The sequence below is a fragment of the Pseudorasbora parva genome, chromosome 11 (assembly GCF_024679245.1).
Source record: "Pseudorasbora parva isolate DD20220531a chromosome 11, ASM2467924v1, whole genome shotgun sequence".
NCBI lineage: Eukaryota > Metazoa > Chordata > Actinopteri > Cypriniformes > Gobionidae > Pseudorasbora > Pseudorasbora parva.
This window is the reverse complement of record NC_090182.1, coordinates 44,520,476-44,535,780: the sequence shown is the minus strand read 5'-3', so window position 1 is coordinate 44,535,780 and position 15,305 is coordinate 44,520,476. Positions and strand designations below refer to the sequence as shown.

At 38.3% G+C, this 15,305-nt stretch overlaps 1 protein-coding gene across 1 annotated transcript in view; it reads left to right on the top strand.

Moving 5' to 3' along the window:
* Positions 1-15,305, top strand: part of f8 (coagulation factor VIII, procoagulant component) — a 34,695-nt gene that overhangs the window by 4,253 nt on the left and 15,137 nt on the right. The window contains exons 2-14 of the mRNA XM_067458079.1: positions 391-488; positions 583-705; positions 3,658-3,870; positions 4,490-4,663; positions 5,455-5,679; positions 6,471-6,726; positions 6,799-6,979; positions 9,394-9,481; positions 9,806-10,023; positions 10,320-10,470; positions 10,591-10,800; positions 13,365-14,466; positions 14,708-14,873. Of these exons, the coding sequence (XP_067314180.1) occupies positions 391-488; positions 583-705; positions 3,658-3,870; positions 4,490-4,663; positions 5,455-5,679; positions 6,471-6,726; positions 6,799-6,979; positions 9,394-9,481; positions 9,806-10,023; positions 10,320-10,470; positions 10,591-10,800; positions 13,365-14,466; positions 14,708-14,873 (3,205 nt within the window). The remainder of the gene's footprint in view (positions 1-390; positions 489-582; positions 706-3,657; positions 3,871-4,489; positions 4,664-5,454; positions 5,680-6,470; positions 6,727-6,798; positions 6,980-9,393; positions 9,482-9,805; positions 10,024-10,319; positions 10,471-10,590; positions 10,801-13,364; positions 14,467-14,707; positions 14,874-15,305) is intronic.

Here is a 15,305-nt window from a genome sequence, read left to right as displayed (position 1 = left end):
TTATAACAGATTTCCTCCTGGTGTCGATTCTAAATCTATTCTTTTTTTGTATGTTATATGTGTCAAAATCTGTGTAAATAATAGAAAGGTCGCTGATTAACACTTGCAATTCAGTGTCGTGATGGTTTTAAAAAATATTCTGAATGTAGTAAAAAAGGTATTAAAAAGTAGTAAATTTAACTTAAGAATTGCTGTATATACCCTGAAAAGGCTTTAGGCAAATTTAAAAATATAGCACCATCTAATCCTCCTCAGTCAATAGATTCGATTTGCTCAAGTAGATGTAAAGTAGCTGTTTCAGTGGAATAAATTACCAAACACATTTAGCATTACATTACGAAATTGCGGAATTGTATAGATGACTAGTAACAGATTATTCATTCTTCACAGGAAATTTGCCTCTGGTGTCCAGAAATATATTAAGGCTGTATATACGGAATACACTGATTCCACTTTTACAACACCAAAGGCGAAACCCCCATGGGCTGGTCAGTATAAACCCTGCTTCTTATGAAAAACATTAAGATGTTCTGAATTACACAAACAGAATGTTAAGTCATTTCTGTTTTCCATCTGTTTTAGGTATTCAGGGCCCGACCATCAGAACAGTGGTGAACGACAGGGTTGTGGTGCACTTCAAAAACTTCGCCTCACAATCTTTCAGTATTTCTCCCATCGGCGTTCCGTACTGGAAACAATCGGAAGGTGAACGGAATGTGCTGCGGATTTGCATTCTTTTCACGGAACTCTATAGACGTTTACAGTTATTCTATTTTATCCAAATGAGTTACATACAATTGAGGAACACAACCACACTGTAATTTTTTTAGGTTTTTTTTGTTAGTTTAACTTAAAAAAGTAAGTAACCTGGTTGCCTTAAAATTTTGAGTTTATTGAAATGAAAAATTTGAGTTGATACAATGAAGGAAATTTGTTTAACAAATAGAAACTCAAAATATTATTGTATCTGAACCACATTAAAACATTTGATAAATCATTTGGTATTTGGCATGCTTCATTGCATCATCAGAAATAAAACACACACAATTACTCTTACAAAACAATATGCTTACAAAATCTTTTAATAATATTTTAATAAAGGTTGTCGAATCTCAAAAAATGTTCATTGTATTACCTCAAAATTTTTATTTCAATGAACTCAAAATTTAAGGCAACCAGGTTACTTACTTTTTTAAGTTAAACCAACAAAAAACAACTTTTTTTTTTTTACAGTGTGGTTGTGTTGCTCGATTGTATGTCAATCGTTTGGATAAAATAGAATAACTGTACACATTTTTTCTAAATATTTTTTTACAGTGCAGAGATTCATCTTAAAGAGGCAATAAACATGAAAAAGTAGTAATACAAAGCTTCAGCCATTATTCGGAATAGTACAAGCTAGAATAGGGAAGGATTATGCCTGGTTCAGACTACACGATATTAGCCCGAATTTGGCATGATCTGTTTGACGTAAGGTGTCGTAGGGATTCGTAAACGATAATGGATGTCGGGACGCAAGAATCGATCGTTTCATCTCGTATAGTGTGTCATAGTATACGACAACCGAATCCGCGTCTGCGATAGTTCACGACGTCACGACAGAAAGACTAGCAGGTTTTTTTTCGGTCCTTCACGACGGGTTCTGTCACGTGTGACGCTGACCAACCGGAGCACAGACAGTTTATCGTACACAGCTTTCAAACACAGCGAAACGCATGAGAGATGATGGTGTGGCTAACTTTAGGTGGAATTATAAAATGGAGGAAAGATTCGTGGAGCTGTGGCAACAGTAGGCCTACTCCTGCCTGTACGATGTTTCATCGAGGGACTACCACGATCAAATAATAAAGAAAAATGCTGTCGAACGATAGTGGAAGCCCTTCAGCAACCCAGTGAGTAACGTTACTGGAATGTAAGCTTAATAGATGTTTTAGAAATACGTTGTGGTGGCAAGCTTTAACTACTGACTAATAACTAAATATTTAATATAAAAAGAACAATATTTTACCTCAAGTTCTCTTTGGAGGATTGACAGAATATACTGTCCTCTTCCAGCAAGCCAGGAACATGTCCTTTGTCGGGTTTTCTTTTTATTTTTGCGCTTTTCTAAACATAAAACCGCCAAAACACGCTGCTTCAGATATTGTTTGTTTACGCTCTTGTTTTCTTAAAGGGGGGGTGAAACACTCAGTTTCAGTCAATCTCATGTCAATCTTGAGTACCTATAGAGTAGTATTGCATCCTTCATATCTCCGAAAAGTCTTTAGTTTTATTATATTTATAAAAGAAATATGGGCTGTACCGAGTCTTTCCGGAAAAAACCGAGCGCCTGGAGGCGTATCGTGTGGGCGGAGCTAAAGAATGACAAGCGCGCAAAGCGGTGACGTCCTCAAGCGTGGAGAAACCCATGGCTATCGATCTCAGCTAATAGATATATGATCCAGGCTGAAATAAATTGAACAGGAGAAACAGCAACAGCAGGACGTCCATCTCTGTGGTATGGACTGTATTTAGTGGCCTGTCAACATTTGTGTGTCTTTACTCGCAGTTTATGAGGACATGATTCGGTTTATGGACTATTGTATGCGACTAAACCTTAGCAGTAGCAAGCAAAACGGTTTTGCACGTCAGACTAGTGTAACGTTATACAGAGAACAACAATGGAGTAACAGTTAGCGCATTTGAATGACGAAGCACGTGATCGTGTCGTTTACTGATGTTTACTCACGTGACGATAGCCGACAGCACAGACATTTGAAGCAGTTTTACTCACCGGCTGCTTCCAAAGCAGGACCGAACCTTTATCGCTGGGACCGCTCCGTCAAAAACACACTTCTTTGGTATGATTTGGTGAAGTCCTGACAGCAGTGACTTGCTGTGCTGAAGCGTTGAAGTCGCTTGATGTCACAGATGGGAATAAAGTGGAGCGCGGCGGGAGTGTATGGGCGTGCATTTCCTCTCTCGCTCTAGTCACGCGCACGCGCACCCTACCGGGAGAAGAGCCCGTACGGCCCAAACAAGGACCTTCCGCTCTGTTCACGTCAAGCCGACCCATACTCGAAAAAACTCTCCAAAACTTGTGAGAAACCGGAAGGAGTATTTTTGACACAGAAATACTCCATCAAACGTCCAACATTAGTTATTGAAACTTTGTCTATGTTAAGGATGGGGATCCAAGTCTTTAACAGTGTAAAAAGCTCAGTATGCATGAAACAACATTTCACCCCCCATTTAAAGTCAATGACATCATGTGCGTCGTGACAACAAGCGATGATTGGTCGAGTAGCAACGTGTAGTCTGACATGTTTCTAGTCTAGGACACGACAAGATTTTAGGAGTGAAAACAGTGACTATCGTAACAGAAAAAATATCTTGTAGTCTTAACCTAGCATAAGGAAATATTTAATTCCAGACTGCACCATTATAAACTAAATAAAACATTTTGTTTTGTAACCCTGGAGATATTAATACATTCCAGAGTGCTTAAAGTGCATGTGATTTTCTGTTGACAGTTGTATAAACCAACATATAGTAAGTCTGGGCTTACCCGCAGGAAAATGAAAGCAATATCCTGAGATAGCAGCAATATCCTGACAGGTTTAACAACCCATAGCGTGTAAAGATAAACCTCAACATCCTTCTGCTTTTCGACGGCAGGCGCGGGGTACGAGGACTCCAGTTCTCTTCAGGAGAGAGTGGATGATTCAGTGCCTCCTGGTGGTTACTACAAGTACGTGTGGGACATATCCCCAAACTCCGGACCAACCATATCAGACCCGGACTGTCTCACCTACATTTACTCATCACAGGTCGACATAGTCCGAGACTTCAACAGCGGACTCATCGGGACTCTGCTGATCTGTAAACCAGGTGCGATTCTGATCCTTCTCTGTTGGGATGGGTCAAACATATCAATTTCATCTGCTTTGTCGCCATGATCATCTCTCTAGTGTGTAATATTTCTGTGTGATCATGAAAGCGTCCCTACAGCGGAGGAGGGTCAGTGTTTCTGAACTCCTGAAACGCCTCCATTGTCGTCTTGAGTTTTCTTCTGGGAACAAACACGTCACAATATTCCTCATTTAATAATTAATATGCAGAATAAAGGGGCGGGCCTGTTGAGTTAGTTAGTAGTGGTGGTTATGGTAAGGGGTGGGGCATTTCCCAAACACTTGACCGATCACAACACACTGCTCCAGCCGACCAATCAGAGCACAGTGTGCTTTTCAGAAGGCAGGGCTTCATAGAGACAGGAACTAAACAGAGCGTTACTGACAGACTGGGAAGAGACGAGCTGCAACAATGGAGAATATGAGGAAATAATCAACATTCAAGCAGGAAAACCTGCTCTAGTAGAGCCCAAAAACATCATCAAGACTCTGTAAATGCCCAAGGGCATAATAGGTTCTCTTTAACCACTGATGATGATGTACTGAATGAGACCGCTAATAATTATGTGCCATTTCCTTTAACATTTGACCTCTCTCAGAGGCTCTGACGGAGGACAGACAGCAGAAGGCCAAAGAGTTTGTTTTGCTTCTTGCGGTCTTCGATGAGAGTAAGAGCTGGTACCAGGAAGTGGGCAGAGCAGACAAACTGAAGAAAACATCCAGCCCAACGCAGTACCACACCATCAATGGGTACATCAACTCTACTTTACCAGGTGCAAAACTACTTCTCACGCTACTGCTCAAAAGTTATCAAGGAATGATTACTGTATTAATTTGAATAAAAAAAAGTCTTTTTGTGAAATATTGTTACAATTTAAAATATATGTTTTCTATGTGAATATATAGTAAAGTGTAATTTATTCCTGTGATCAAAGCTGAATTTATCATCATTACTCCAGTCTTCAGTGTCACATGATCCTTCACTAATCATTATCATGAGGATTTGATGCTCAACAAACATTTATGATTATTATCAGTGTTGAAAACAGTTGTGATGCTTTCATATTTCTGTGGACACTCAAACAGTTTAAAAAAAAAGAAAAGAAATTAATTCTTATAATCAGCATCTTCAAATCTTATATAATGTTACAAAATATGTATTTTGTACTTTCTTTTAAATCAAAGAATGCAGACAAATTACAGCTTCTGCAAAAAAAAAAAATTAAGCAGCAGAAACTGTTTTCAATATTGGAACAAATAAGAACCATTATTAATAATTGAGCATCAATATACGTTAACTGAGAATCAAATGATTTCTGAAGGATCATTTGACACTGAAGACTGGAGTAATGATGATAAATTCAGCTTTGATCAAAGGAATTAATTACACTTTACTATATATTCACACACACATATATATATTAGTTTTTTTCCTTTTCATGCATTCTTATTTCTTATTTTTGTTACTGGGTTGAACCTATTCTTTACAGGTTTAATAATATTTAGCGCTCTTCTGTTTTGGTTTGACACATGTTGTAATTGTCATGTATTCTTGTTTCCTCAGGTCTAACCGTGTGCCAGAAGAGCCCAGTGGTGTCCTGGCATCTTATTGGCCTTGGCTCCACCCCAGAGATCCACAGCATCCAGTTTGAAGGACACACACTAAAGGTGTTCAACCATAAGCGGGTAACCGTTGAGATGACCCCCATGACCTTCACTACGGCCCTGATGAAGCCGTCCACTGCCGGAAAGTTCCTGATCTCTTGCAAGATCCACTCTCATCAGACAGGTCAGACTCTTTCAATAACATGTACAAGGTTTCCAATTAATACTGTAATAATTCTCATCTGAATATCATCAGCATTATTTTGGAAGATAAAACAAAGGCAATGGCACTAAGGTGAAGTGAGTGATGTACAAGGATACATTACGTTTTCCACAGAAATATGAAGCAGTAAAAAATGTTAACATTGATAATAATCATAAAAGTTTCTTATCAGAATGATTTCTGGAGGATCATGTGACACTGAAGTTGGAGTAGTCATGCTGAAAATGCAGCTTTGATCACAGGAATAATTTACACTTTACTATATATTAAAATGGATATAGCGGACATTTCTGAACTCCTGAAACGCCTCCATTGTAGTCTTGAGTTTTCTTCCAGGAACCAACATGTCACAATATTCCTCATTTAAATAATTCATACGCAGAATAAAGAGGCGGGGCCTGTTGAGTTAGTTAGTAGTGTGTTGAAACTGGCAGTTATGGTAAGGGGCGGGCCATTTCCAAAACACTTGACCAATCACAATACACTGCTCTAGCCGACCAATCAGAGCACAGTGTGCTTTTCAGAAGGCGGGGCTTCATAAAGACAGAAACTAAACAGAGCATTACTGACAGACTGGGAAGAGACGAGCTGCAACAATGGAGAATATGAGGAAAATTGTGTGAAAATTTTACTTTCAAGCATTAAATGGTATTTTAAATTGTAAAATTTTACATTAAATGGTAGAGCCCAAAAACAAAATCAAGACTTTGTTTTAATGTTTCTCTAACGTTCAATTGAATCCTCCTCTCCAGCTGGTATGAATGCATTCTTCACTGTTGACAACTGCCTCGAACCTGTGCCGGTCCCAATCCCAGAAAAACGGACAGTCAAGCATGATGATGATGTTGACGAGGAGGACGATGAAAACAACATGTTCTCCATAGTGTACAAGCAAGGAGGCCCTGTATCCATACTTCGGTCGAGCGCCAAGGGACGACCTAAAGTGTGGGTCCATTACATCGCAGCAGAGGAGATGGACTGGGACTATTCGTCTCAAAGCGGCGACCGGTACGGCTGAGCGTGTCCAGAGATTAACGAATGTGAAACGGACTGAAACTAATGTTGATTTTCATGTTTCAGGTCTTTAAAATCTTCAGCAGCAGCATCGGAGTGGTTCAGGAAAGGTCCTCAGCGCTTGGGTGGGGTCTATAAGAAGGTGGCTTTCATAGAGTACACAGACAAAACCTTCACCGAGAAGAAAACCACTGGCAAAATGCTGATGGGTCCAGAGCTCAGAGGGGAAGTGGGTGATAAGTTTCAGGTACGAAATGTAGATTTAAAGAGATACAGCCATGTGATCAGCTAAAGGCAAAAAAGAGGGAAGACCTCAAGTGATTTAATGATCGTCAAAAGTCAAAACTTATTTAAAACAGTTCATGGGCAGCTGGGAGCAACAGTTTCCACAGCGATTTTTACTCGTATTTGGGCCTTTGAACTAGGGATGCTCTGATCGATTGGCCGTAGATCTGTATTGGCTGATAATCACATTCTTTGACTCGATCAGTAGTCACTAAATTACTCTCACAAACCAATCCCAATTTGATGAGAGAAAATAGGTGATGACGTCAAACTTTAGCGCCGTAGTCCTCTGTCATGTTTTAAAAAACATCACATATTTGTATTAGTTAAATGAATGATAACAATGTACCTGAACTGACTGACAGCCTGCAATCATGGCCTGTTTCACCTGGAATTAAGATGAATTGGTCGATTAGTCGATCAGATCACAAGTGGACGACGCTAAATACAGGTGTAAACGGGGTCTATAATGTTTTGAGCTTGTCCACTTTCGACTACTTTCAGAGGTTTTAACACATTCAACCGGATTGCTTTCATATGCCTGTTTCCACCGAAATTGCCCGAAACAATTTGTACCAGGAACTTTTTTTTACGGGAACTTAAAAAAAAAGTTTTTACAGGAACTTAGAAAAAGTACTACCTCATGAGCAAGGGCCATTTTGAGGGGGAAATATTTACCCGGGATGCACGCTAGTCAGATGCGATTTAAACTTTGTGAGCTGGATTTCCAAGTTTGGTTTTGAAGAGGAAAAGCGTACCAAGCACAATATCCTCTCACCATTTCTGATTTCTGACACACACTCGAAGTGTTCGGCTGGTCTTGCAGCTGTCAGAGAAGGCTGATGTTCTCTGTGTTTTTTCGTCGTCTTCTTTTGCTTTCATTTGTAAATGGACTGCATTTATATAGCGCTTTTAACAGACCCTATGGCCATCCAAAGCACTTTACATTTTGCCTCTCATTTACCCATTCATACACCGACGGCGATGTCAGCCATGTAAGGCGCCATCCAGCTCGTCAGGAGCAGCTGGGGTTAGGTGTCTTGCTCATGGACACTTCGACACTTGGTCAGGTGGAACCGGGGATTGAACCACCAACCTTCTGGTTTGTAGACAACCTACATGAACCACTGAGCCACTGCAATTTGTAAATTGTGTGTGAGCTTATATTGTCCATTAGATCTAAAGATCTGAAAAAGCCCATACATTTACCCACCCATAGCCCTCTTCTTGAAGAAATCGAGACAGAAGTGGCTGAAAGTGGACAAAACTTTTTATTACTAACACTCCAGCGCAAACACCCTTTTGGCATTAAAAAACTGTTGTCAGGATTTACCAAAGACAAGGTGATAAATTAGCGCTGTAAAGGCGTGGATAGGGTTACTTTTGCGGCGGACCGTATTGCATATTAATTTATAGGCATTTCCCTTTCAGGCACAACATTTATGGGAGGAGATTATTTAAATAAATCATTTAAGATGATTTACTAAGGTTTGCGCTCGTCAATTTACTGGTGTTTGTGCCATTATTTACCGCCCAATAAAAGCATGTCTTATGCTAACAGGTAGATTGCAGTGGTCATTATGCAAATGACGCGGCTGCGTCTGTGTTCATTGATTTGTGCATATTCAGTAGATCAATAAATACTGAATGATCGGGATCAGCCAATCAAGATGACAAGAAATCGGTAGATGCTATTGGCTACCTCGAACTCTGACTAACTGTCCCGCAGATGGAGCCGCAAGCTTGAGGAGCGCTGCAAGAAGCAATCCGTGCATAAAATACATAGAAATTTTTAACGTAAACATTTTCAGTTTATTTGGTAATTGTTTAAGGCTATTTCATGATTTCAATCATTGTAAAATAACCAGCAAGGGCCATACTTTTCAGGTCAGAAAATATGGAAATCCATAATGTATATATATATATATATGGGAAAATCATATCCTTGGAGATCGTTTCCCTAAAGTGTTGTCATAATGGTAGAGGTCATGGGTTCGATTCCAAAGGAAAGCAAGAACAACTGATACATTTAATGCAATGTATAAGGTTCTGCCAAATGCTTAAATATAAACCTCTTCACTTTTATGTTGTTCCAAACCTTTATTTCTTAAATTGAACACAAAAGAGAAAGAGTATGCGGGTTTCTCTTTTGCATTTCAATAAAGAGAATGTGAAATTAATATTCGGTGAGAGATCATTGACAGGTCATCATGATTTAATGGAAGTAGTAACCAGATCTTTTCTTCTATACTATTACAGATGCTTCAAGGTTCAAATTGACTGCTGACTTTACAGTGTTAAACTGAGACAATTACATTTGATGTGATGAATTTTTCAAAGCTTTCTCAAATTCACTCTTTTGTATATCTCTATTAGATTGTTTTTCAAAATAAAGCCAGTCGACCATTCAACCTGAATCCAAATGGGCTAACCAGCGTTCAGCCTTTGAGGACCACAAATAAAGGTTTGACCAAAGATTGCTTGATTTTTCATTTGTATATTGTTTAATTTAAAAAAAAATATATATATCTATAGTTGACTAATTTAATTCCAGTTTTAGTTATTTTATTACTTCAAGTTAAACAGCACATTTGAAATGAAAATGAGATTTGTTGCCTCAGCAATTAGCCTAAACAAAAGACATTTTATTTTATTTCAACAAACAAATAAAAAAAATTGGTTTTGGTATGGTCTTATTTTTTGTTAAAGATAATTGTTGTCAAATAGAGTTATTCTAGTCAAATGAATTTCAATGGAATTAATGTATTTTTTCCTCTGTTTGTTGAAGACAAACAGCTGGATCTCCGTTCTTTGGCCGTTCCACCAGGTGAGATAATGGCGTACCTCTGGAAGGTGACAGCAGATGATGGACCCACAGATGCCGACCCACGATGCCTCACCCGCTTATACCAGAGTACGGTGGATCCCGTTCGGGACGTGGCGTCTGGGCTGGTGGGACCCCTTATCATCTGCAAACACCAATCTCTGGACAAAAGAGGCAAAGTGGTGAGAAGAGACCCTGATGTAGCTCTGATTATCTCAACCAGACTCATTGGAAAAACGTGCCTGCATGTGGCGGCATTTCTGTCACACGTTTTCACCTTTAAAGTAAAATGCTGTGATTGAGTGGCGCAAAAAGAGCATTCTGTTTTATCCAAGCCAGATGACCGTAAATGTGCCAAAATTGACCCAAAAATGAAAATTCAGAGAGCTCTCTGACCCGTCCATTGACTGAAGCACTATCAACAGATTGTTACAAATATGGATGACAGATGATAGTAATGCTCCTAATGTTTTCACAGCTAACTTCAGATAAAGAGAAGAAGCTCCTGTTTACAGTGTTTGATGAAAACAGAAGCTGGTACATTGAGGAGAACATTAAGAGGAATAGTGAAGATCCAACTAGGATTAACCGCAATGATCCAGATTTCTACAATTCAAACGTCATGCACAGTGGGTGTTGTTTTTTTTTCGTCTCTGGATGTTCAACTTGGCATAATCTGTGGAAGCTTTGGGTAGTTTGCATTATTAAATCAAACTGGATTAACCTCCGTTTTTAATCGTCTGTTTCAGCTGTTAACGGTTTCATGTTCAATCACCTACAATTCAACATGTGTGTTGGCGATGTCATACTCTGGCATGTGGCGAGCGTTGGTATGCAAAGCAACTTCCTGTCAGTCTACTTCACAGGAAACACGTTTGTGAGGGACAAAAGATACGGCACTGTCCTCACACTCTTCCCAATGACTGGAGACACGGTGACCACTGAAGTGGAGATGCTAGGTAAGGGTCAGAGGTCAAGACATTGCCTGGAGTGAATGATTTCATGCAATTGTTAAATTAAAAATTATAAATAATGTGTTACCTGAAATAAAATAAACCTTATTTAAATTATTGTAAACTTATTTGATTTTAGTTAGTTGCTACATTTCTAATTTCATTTGAGTTTAAGTCCTAAAATAACTCAAATTAAAAGCCGAAAAACTTTACATTGCTGGATCAAAATTTGTAATAATTTATATCACAAATTTAAGAAAAAATATAATAAAAAAGTAATATTGTGAAATATTATTACACTTTAAATAACTTTCTATTTTAATATATTTTAAATTATGACTTAAAATATGTTTATTTTAAAATAAAGTTTATTTTAATTGGAATAATTAGGGGTGCACCGGTTTGTGAAAATGTTGGACGATGCCATAACCTATAATTCTTTTTTTTATTTTTATTTAAAAGGCAATATATTGGCCAATAAATCTACATCCATTTTTATATAATTTTTAAGAGCCTGATGACAAAAACAAAAGTCTCACAATTAAAAGCCATGTTCTAAGCACATAATTATTATGATGTGCTCATATTTCAAGCAATTCAAAACCAACATGTTGAACAATGCGCATCTGAAGGAAATATTTCACTATTTATTGACTAAAGCCTAGTTCACACTGCCCGATTTTTGCCCCGATTTTAAGTCGCCGACAGGTTTTGTGAAATCGCCGACAAATGCCCGAGATCACAGGCAAATCGGTGCTCGTGCACGCGAGTGACAATCACGCAGTATGAATGATCAAAGACGCGATCAGAGAGAATCGCCGACGAGTCGCCAACGCCGGTGAGATATTTGGCATGCTAAATATCTGGACCTGTCGGCGATTCAAACTCCTGCTGTGTGAACTGCGTTCTGACTGAAAATTACACTGACAGCCAATGAGAGAGTGAGATACAGGGCAGCAGGAGGTTCAGGGAGGAGTTATAAAGCAGAATTTCAGTATTTTAATAGATATATTTACAATTCTATCAAACAGAAACAAAGGCCAAACATTTGCACATCCAGCCACAGCAGCAGCACATTAAATAATTATTTATTTACCTCAAACTGTCTTTGCAGAACAAAATCCTGGCTCTCCAACAATTTCTTCCGCCATAATCTTTTTTCTTTTTCTCCACAAATCAGCGCACATACAATTTGAAGCAAACTTTGTGCAGTTTATCATTTTTAATAACAATTCCAAGTCTCGCGCGAGAACTCCGGTCTGACCGGTCTGTTTTTACGGTCTATGGGTCTGACGCACGATCTCGCGTTGTTTACTCGGCACATCGCACGTGTGTTTGGGAAACGTAGTTTGCACACCGGAGAGCGAGAGAGTTGTCGGCGATTCTTCCTCTTGTTCAGTCATGCAGTGTGAACTCCTCTGTCGTCAAACCATCGTGCAGTGTGAACACAGCAGTGACTGAATGATACCCCAGATAGTCATGCAGTGTGAAAATCGTGCAGTCTGAACTAGGCTTAAGGGATATAAATAACCAGAGTAAAGCAAGAGCTAAACAAGGAGCAGGTAGCGCAAATCAATTAAACAATGAGTTGCCATGACAACAAATAAGATCACACTAGAAACCATGGAAACAAAAAGGAAACAAACAAAACTAACATGTTACAAATACAGTTTTAACTGTATGATTAAATTAAATTTTGCTTTTTTTATTTTATATACGTGTTGTCCATTGAGCGCATTATTTTATTTATTTATAAGGCAAAAATATATATTTTTTTTTTGTTAAAGAAATTTGACCATTGGCGTGTAAAATTTATTTGAACAGTTAAGGAATCTGGTTTACTATAGGCTACAGTACTGTACTGTAATATGCTTGGCTTTTAGACATTTGCTTTTGTAAAAAGGCTCTCAAAAAATAATATAATTATATAAAAAGTTGGATTTAGATTTATTGGTCAATAGATCGTTTATCGGCTTTCAAATATAAAGAATTATTGCAAATATGCAAATTATGGGCAAAATCCCTAAACTGAATGTTACAAATACAGTTTTTATAGTATTTTTGATTAAATTATTCCATACTTTTGACCAGTATTAAAATAATAATAATAATAACAATGTCAAAAACACTAAAACTTTAACTAAAATTTAAATGAAAACAGAAAATATAAATGTATAACATAATGAAAAATTAATTTGAACCGAGCTTAATACCAACACTATTGTCTTCTCTATAGAAGCTGCTTATAGTTAAATTTAACTAATTTCATAAATGATGAACTTCACAGTTATTGACCTGAACTGAATCAACACTGAACAGATTGAGCTTGTCACTGAATTAATTGGAAATAGTATAAAAAATATATATATAACATAACATAACATAACATAACATAACATAACATAACATAACATAACATAACATAACATAACATAACATAACATAACATAACATAACATAACATAACACATAACATAATGCTGTTCAGGGGTGGGAGCAAGTTATCCATTCATTCATGATTAGAACCGTTTTGATGTCATGTTCATAACGCTGATGTCTGATCTTTGCAGGTGAATGGGAGGTCAGCGCGTTTGACCCCTCTCTGAAAAAGCGAGGCATGAGCATTCGCTACACAGTTGGTACTTGTGAGAGAGTGCTTCCCATAGTGGACAATGAAGACTACAGCGACGACTACGATAACTTCCTGATTCCACGGGGCACAATGATAAATAACCACACTATCGCCATTCGTGTGTGCCGAAACAGAACTGTTACGGACTCTGCGATCGGACGAGTAAACATGAGCCGTGCTTCAGACAATGAGAGACAAAACAGAACCCGTGTATGTGAGATAAGATATGTTCCTCTAAAGCGGGAAAAAGATCTGGATGCGTTATCGGAGGGTGGAATTCCACAGGAAATTTTGGATCAACTGGATGAGGAGATGGGAAATTCTTTGGTACGTCAGAAAAGATCCCACCACAAATCAGAGTCTAACAGAAGTAGACCAGATTTGCCAAACGAGATTGATCCCACAGTCCCGAGTGCCACAGAAAACAGGGAATTAACAGAGGAACGTCGACATTTTAACGTTGCAAACGTTCAGCCGGATGCAGATAAACTCACACATCCAAGTGGTAAAACAACAAATGACCTGTTAAGAAAATTCCTCCTTAAAGAAACAAACTTGTCAACTAACCTCAGTCAACTTCCAAATGGCTCTCTGGAGGTCGTGTCAGAGAAGCCGAGGAATCAGCGGGAGCTGTGGAGCGCTGGCAAAGACAAAATCAACAAAGTGGATGTGAAAGTTCTGGGCATTAACGAAGTTCTGGAAGACTCTGGAAGTTCTGGTCTAAAGCAGGACAAGATTGAGGAAAGTTTGAATCCACTTAACTATAATTACAAAGATTCAAAGAATTTCCAACCAGATCTGGAACCGGTTTGGGAACCCATGTCAAACTCATCAGATAACCAGACATATGGCAGGAAATCATTGGCAAGTGACTATGATGATTATAGCGATGAGGGAAGCGTTCTTGATTCGGACCATCAGGCTGAAAATAATGTGGGCGTTAGGTCGACAGAGTCGAAGTTTCGTAGTTACTACATTGCGGCAGAGGAAATCTTGTGGGATTATGGGATTAATAAACCAGCTCAGCTCATCAAACCAAGGTAAAATATACATGTAAATATAGTGATGTGCCACAACCACATTTTTGATCATTTGAGAGGACAAATATTTATGTTTGGAAATACACACGCAAACACATTTAGCATATTAAACTTTGGTCAGCATAAGAGCAATGCACTTTTACACTGTGATATTAATGTTATTGCTTTTCACATCAACTCTATTAACATCCATAAGGGCCTGCTCAATTGTGCTTGCACTAAATGTTTGATGTGTCCACAGGGAGATGAGAAGGGGAATGAGAAAATATTTCCCAGCCTATAAAAAGGTGGTTTTCAGAGCCTATCAGGACAGCGATTTCAAGAATCTAATCAAACGAGGAGAACTGGACGAGCACCTGGGCATTATGGGTCCTGTGTTGAAGGCAGAAATCAATGATGTTCTTACTGTAAGTTTCTTCATTAAAAGGAGGTACTAGAAGCCTCTTGGTTTAACAAAACATTGCATTCTTAAGGTCTAGTCCTGCCTTTGTTCGAGCAAATATTCACAGGCAAAATCTAGTCTTTTCATTAGAAATACACGCAAGCGGGAATTTCTCGTAAAGGTGAAGGATTTCCAACGGGTTGGTCATTTAAATTCTCTGCGCTGACCAAAAGAAAGCTGCTTGGTTTGAATATGATATCTGTGTGCCCCTAAGATTTCACCAAATTTTCACTGATGTGAGCGCACCATTATCATTGCACACATTTATTTCTCAATGAAAATAGTGTCTCTCAATCAATTACGTTCTTCCTATCAGCTTCTTCATTAAAATGTGCAATTAAAAGCCTCTTTATTAAATTGAATACACTGCAAAAAAATGCTTTTCTTACTTAGTATT